We start from the raw sequence: 6,000 nt of genomic DNA, 5'->3' as shown, positions 1-6,000 counted from the left end.
AAATAGTAATATTACCAAGAAAGATATAATTAGAAATTTGTATGCTCCCATTAATGTGGCCTCAAAATAGTAAGATAGCTTTTTTTTTTTTAAAGATTGGAAAATATGATAAAACTGCAAGAAGTAGAAAAAACCACAATCAGTGGGAGGTATTAAAATTACTTTTTATCAGATTTACAGAACAAGAAGACACAAAAATCAAGATATAAAAGATTTGAATAACAAATTAACAAACTTGAAATAATGAATAAGATACTATATCCAATATTCTTTTCAAACAACGCATAATACTTGCAAAAATTGACCACCTGCTTGACCATAAATCCAACTTTAACAAATTTCAAAAGGTTGAAATCTTTCAGAAAATGTTTTTGGACCACAATATAGTAAGCTAGAAATCTGTAACAATTCATAACTAAAAAATCCCCTAATGTTTGGAAATTAAGCAACATCTTTAAAATAATCCTCAGGTCAAAGAGGAAGTCACAAAGAAAGTAGGAAAATATTTAGAATGGAATGATAATACATATATGAAATATCAAAATTTGAGGGGTATAGCTAAAGCAGTGCTTAGAGGGAAATTTATAGCCATAAATGCATAAAACCAAAAAGGTTGAAAATCAGTGATCTAAGTGTTCACCTAAACAAACTAGAAGCACCTAGTTGAACTAAAGCATTGGTAGCTTCTATGCACAATGGGGAGTCACACACTGTTTTGTGTATCTTTTCCATGTACTTGAGGTTCGACAGTCCTGGGTGCCTCCCTGGCCCCCTACACACACACACACACACACACACACACACACACACACACACACACACGGAATGATGTGGAAGTCTTACTCTGACAGGCAAGTACTTCCTGTCCAATCTCCACTTGGTCATGAATGTGAAAGCTCCTATGTGGGAAAGTTGAGGGTGTAAGAAAAGACCCTCTAGAACATGTGTGATTTTGGGTGTGCAGACAAGTATTTGAATATACAATAATGGGAGTATGGCTTAGCAATATCTAATATCACAAGAAAAGAAACAACTGTGTGGGGCCATGAGGTACAGAAGGAACTGGCCCCGTGGCCTCTAAGGATAGGAGTGTATTGTGATCCCCTGAGATGGGGTATAAGCTAATGGGTATGATCATGGTGTGGCTGTTCAGAAACTTACACAATACACAGAGGAGGGTGTGGTAGCCACAACTCTGCAATTACATCATTTGGCTCCTCTTAACCATTTATCCACATCTTCAGAAAGCACAGTTTGGGGCTTCCCTCCTACTTCCTCTATAACCCGGGCCTGTTTTCTGAAGTAACCTGTCCAGACTATTCAATTATGAATGACCTTTGCAAATATTTCATCTCAAGCCAGTTCTGCTTACCCAACTTCACTCCCTCCGCAACTCCGAATACACAGATTCACACACACCTATTCTAACTTCCTCTCTTCTGTTGTTAAGAACTAACTGTGTTATAAAAATGAAGTCAAAACAAATTACCATGAATAAGATGAAAGATCCAGTGCATTCCTAAGCCACCTCCAGTCCCTATACAAATGAGTAAGATTTCTGATTGTTTCCTTTATCCGTCACTGACACAGGTCATCTGCCTCCTCCTCAGCTCAGGGTAACAGGAGACGTCTCCTCCTCCAACATCAAGTTCCCTCCTTCCCAGCACCCACTAAAATCAAAGAGGGCCAGAGTGCATGGATTTGTCTTTAAAAGCAAAACACTGATTATGGGTGGGGTTACCAAATTTAGCAAAGAAAAATACAGAATTCTTAGTTAGATTTGAATTTCAGAGAAACAACAAAAAACCTTTTAGTATAAAAACAAGACATACTTATACTAAAATACTTTTTGTCATTTCTCTGAAATTAAAATTAAACTCGACTCTAATATTTTTTCCAGAAGCCCTAACTCTGGGAGAGAACTGTCACCGGGGAGGAGGAGGAAGTGTCTGGAGAGTCTCATGTCCTCTGAACTAAAGGTTTCCTTGGAAGCTGCAGGCTGAGTCGATCACGTGGAAAGCCAGCTCCATGGGCAGCTAGGAGAGGGCTGAGCCCTTCTGGGTACCTCTCACCTTTTACAGGGTCCCGGCTCAGTGCCAACTGGTGCCCCCTCCCCTGGCCTCATGAGGGCAGTGCATCCTTTCATCTGCTTAAGTCTGAGTTGGGATGGGGGATGAGTATAGTCAAGGTAAGAACACAAACACAGACATAAGGTGCAAAAACACAGGTGTTTGACTTTAATAAGTTATAAAATCAAGGAACCCAATTTTACTATACAGAAAATAAATGTATTGATTGCTGCGATCAGTGAGATAAAGTGTGATTTGATTCCAGCACCATGGTGATTCCTGTGGTGGCCGCCTGTCATCCAGGAGTACATAGTCATAATGCTTCATCTGATAAAGATTTTGCTATTGAGCACCATTTATAGACTCCAAACAAAGAAACAAACAAAAACCCTTAAAATACAAATGAAAGGCTTATATGTGAGATTCCATTGGTTTTCCAAAAGGAGCAGATCAGAGAGCCATGTCCCTAAACTCTGGCACAAGTCTCCCCAAGAACATAAAGTGACTCTCAAGCACCTTGGCTGATTTTATCAGAAGTGTGAACAGAGAACGTCTGAGTCTCGTGTGCTTGTGCCACCCCTCAGGAGGCAAGAGCCCAGGGCCATGGACAGATGCTGCCTCTGGAAGCTCAGGACTGCTGTTAAGTCTGCTCTCCATGGCACCAAGCTCAGTGGAGGTTTGCAGCTCCTCAGAGCTGAGTGAACACTGTGTTCCTCGGACAGATAGACCTGTGAGGACTGTCTAGTTCTGGAGAGTTCTACGGCTATATGGTCCAAGGAACTGAGTATGGCATGTGAGGCCATAGCCACACTGGCCTACAGCTCCAAGAGGGCATCTCTCTTCCTCTCTCTTCCTCCAGCAAATGACGGGTACCCCTGGCAACGTCTCCCTGGAGTATCCCGAAGATCTCAGCCCCAGACACGCAGCCCTGTTTTGCAGGGACTGAGGAATGGTGTGTTCCCATCCCAATGCCCCCAGGCTGGGTAAACTGAGTGGTACTCTCTGGCCAGGGTTTGTCACCTGGACTTTTTTACATTCTAGGATGGACCCAAGCAAGAGCCACCAGTCCTTCAGGCTGTGAATAGCACCAGTTGTCAGGGGCTTGAATGAAGAGGGAAAGCAGAGGGACCCATTCCTCATTATAGAGGCGGGTTTGCAAAAGTGTTTTGACCACGTCTTATTAAGGAAGGAGTGATACTGTGAGAGATGTTCAAAAATGTTTTCTGCAAAAGGAGCAGATTTGATTCTTAGGAGCCAGCAAGTCTTTTGAGACACTGGAGCACATATGAGCATGTGTTTGACGTGGAGGCAGAGGGGAGGGAGGCAGGTATACCAGGGGAGAGGGTGCTGGGTATCACCCAGCTGGAAGGTTAAGCCTCATTCCAGAGATAGTTCTCACTGTGTCCCACACCCTCACTTTGTCCATTAGACCACACACAGAGACACACCCACACACATGCACAGATTCAGACAGAGATTTAGCACCGCAAAACTCTATATAAAGTAGCTGTCATGGTGTCATCCTGAGCCTCAGTATTCTTGTCCATGTAGTGGGGATTTAAATAAGCAAGAGTTCTCTAAGATCTATGACTGGCAAGAATAAAAAGGCTTTAGAACTTTCCTTTATATGAAAAACTCAAGAATTATGTGTCAGGGTAGGTCCAGCTAAGGAGCTAATGTGCCCCTTGGTCTTGTAATTTGGGGATGTTTAAGGGGCCTGTTACTCTCCGTGCAGGAAGAGGTAAAAATCAGCCATCATCTTCCCATCCACCCCCACTCCTTTCCTATTTCTCATTCACATCTTGCTCACAAAGCACCATTCTGCCATAAAGAGAAGTCAGTACAGTTTAGAAAGAACAAAACAGAGCAAGCTCTCCCCACCCCCACCTGGTGCCTCCCATCAGAGGACAGTCTTGTGGCTCACTGCTGAGACTCCTAAAGGATGGAAGTAGGGGCAGGGCAAGCCTACCTCCCACAAGCCGCTTCGCGGATCCTTTGGATGTGGCCACCCTGGTGGTTGCAGTCCCACCCCTCTGGGATAGTTAGGGCCTTGACCACTCACTGGGCTTTCCAGCAGAGCACATGCCTCTCCTTCCAATGCTCTTGGGGAGGAGAGAGCCTCTTTGGGAAGCTGCAGGGCTGAGGCCAGGCTGGCTAGAGGGGACAAGTGTGGCCGGGTTTGTGGAGAGGAACAAGGCCTGGAGCACCCGGCTGCTTCTCCTCCTGCAGGAAATATGGTCCACTGTTCAGGTCTACCATCAAGCCCCCACTTAACAGGGTTCTTGGTACTTTCTTGAAAGAAGTAGACAGCTTCCCAGCACAGACCTGGCTGAGATGCTCAGCACAGCCGGTGAGCATGGGTCAGCAGGCTTTCCCCAAGTCCTTAACTCACAAGCCCAGGTCAGGTCAAATCTGGGGGCCAGAGGTTTCAACCCTAGTAGACTCCTAGCCCTCCTTCTAATATTTTAAACTAACCTTTAAGGACTGAGACTTTTTAGACAAAAATCTAGACTTCCACGGAAAAGCATGTTATCTGGTAACAGGGCCCAGCTCTCATGGAGGCAGCAATGCTGGAGCTGACAGTCAAAGCTCTCAGGTTAGGCCTGTTCCCCAGCTGGCCATCACACTCATCCTTGCCACCTGCCTGGCCCTCAAAGGCACTGGAGTTCACAGCATCACTGTGCTCACCTTAGTGGCTGGTTAGTTAGTAAATACATCACCATTTTGCCTACGCGTCCCCATGGGGCTTGTGCCTTGGCCCAGGGATTGGAAGGAAATGTCCTTGGTTGTCACCATTGAGGAAAGGAAGATCCCCAGTCACTTGACTCAGAAACTTGAAGCCAATGGTTTCTCGCTCTCCGAGTTAGCTCTCCTGCCTGCCCGCACTGCTGGGGGTTGTGGGCCACCCTGCCCATGCTAAGCCCCAGGATGAGACTTAGAACATTCTAGGACTGGGAAACCCATGTGCTCACCTTGTTGCTACACACTCAGAACCATATATATATACATATATATATATACATATATTTTTTATGTCATCCTCCCTCTGTTTTCTCAAAACCTTTGGAATCAGAAATTTGACTTGATCTCCACTACACAGGATTCGCCATCCCATGGAATATCTCTACAAGCAAGAACAAACTGCTATTGATGCTGCCTTTCCATTTTATTAGAACTATCCTAGCATCTTCTTCTTCCTCATCTCATCCATGAGCTCTTGAATTCTTTGGTTTCTGGTCTTTTCGTATGGGCTCGGCCGTCGAGGGATTAGGTTGGGTGGCTGGACTTCATCGTCCAGGCCGTGGATCTTGTAGGGCACATCCACGGCATTGGTTTCCGGGTGGTCCTTGGTGGCATTGGTGCTGGAGGCATTGAGAGGCACCTCCAGGGGCGGGCCTGGTGGAGGCTGCACCTCCATGACTAGAGTAGGTATGGGGAGGGTAGGTGTGAGCTCTTCAATGTCATTATGCTTCCCAGGAGGTGGCTCTTCCCTATCATCCACATCGGTGAGGTTGTCATGCAGGTTACAGGACTTGCAGCACAGCTTCTTGTAGCCTGGGATGGAGCAATAGCGAGATAAGACTTCCATCCTACAGAACAATGACTTGTCGCCTTGGCAGCGGCCCTCTGAAAGAGAAAAGTGGGACAAATAACCAAAGGACAAGATAAGGGGGACTCTGTTCCCCCACAGGGAGTGCCTTGCTGCAGGTGGCATTGGAAAGAGCCCAGAGACAGCACAGAGGCAAGCGAGCTCACGCGTTAAGTCCGTGTAGCTTCCTTGTCAATGGCACCCTGGAGCCTTGCCCTGGAGTGCAAGCTGTGAACAGTGCTCCCCGCCTCAAGCAGGCCCCAGCTGAGTCCATATTTTTCGGTATCTTTCAAAGTTTGAGACAGAAGTGAGGCCCGTCTGTTCTCAGAAAGTGATTCCAAG

General features: G+C 45.9%; 1 protein-coding gene across 1 annotated transcript in view; it reads right to left on the bottom strand.

Annotated features, from left to right (window-relative positions):
* Positions 1 to 1,841: 1,841 nt before the first annotated feature.
* The window catches only part of ADAMTS2 (ADAM metallopeptidase with thrombospondin type 1 motif 2), a 205,897-nt gene continuing 201,738 nt past the window's right edge, over positions 1,842 to 6,000 (bottom strand). Inside the window, exon 24 of the mRNA XM_036225072.1 lies at positions 1,842 to 5,696. Coding sequence (XP_036080965.1) covers positions 5,245 to 5,696 — 452 coding nt within the window. The 3' untranslated portion in view covers positions 1,842 to 5,244. The remainder of the gene's footprint in view (positions 5,697 to 6,000) is intronic.

This window comes from Rousettus aegyptiacus, unplaced genomic scaffold, assembly GCF_014176215.1.
Source record: "Rousettus aegyptiacus isolate mRouAeg1 unplaced genomic scaffold, mRouAeg1.p scaffold_m13_p_7, whole genome shotgun sequence".
NCBI classification, from domain to species: Eukaryota; Metazoa; Chordata; class Mammalia; order Chiroptera; family Pteropodidae; genus Rousettus; species Rousettus aegyptiacus.
Note: the sequence above shows the minus strand (reverse complement) of the source record. Positions and strands in the feature narration are given on the sequence as shown.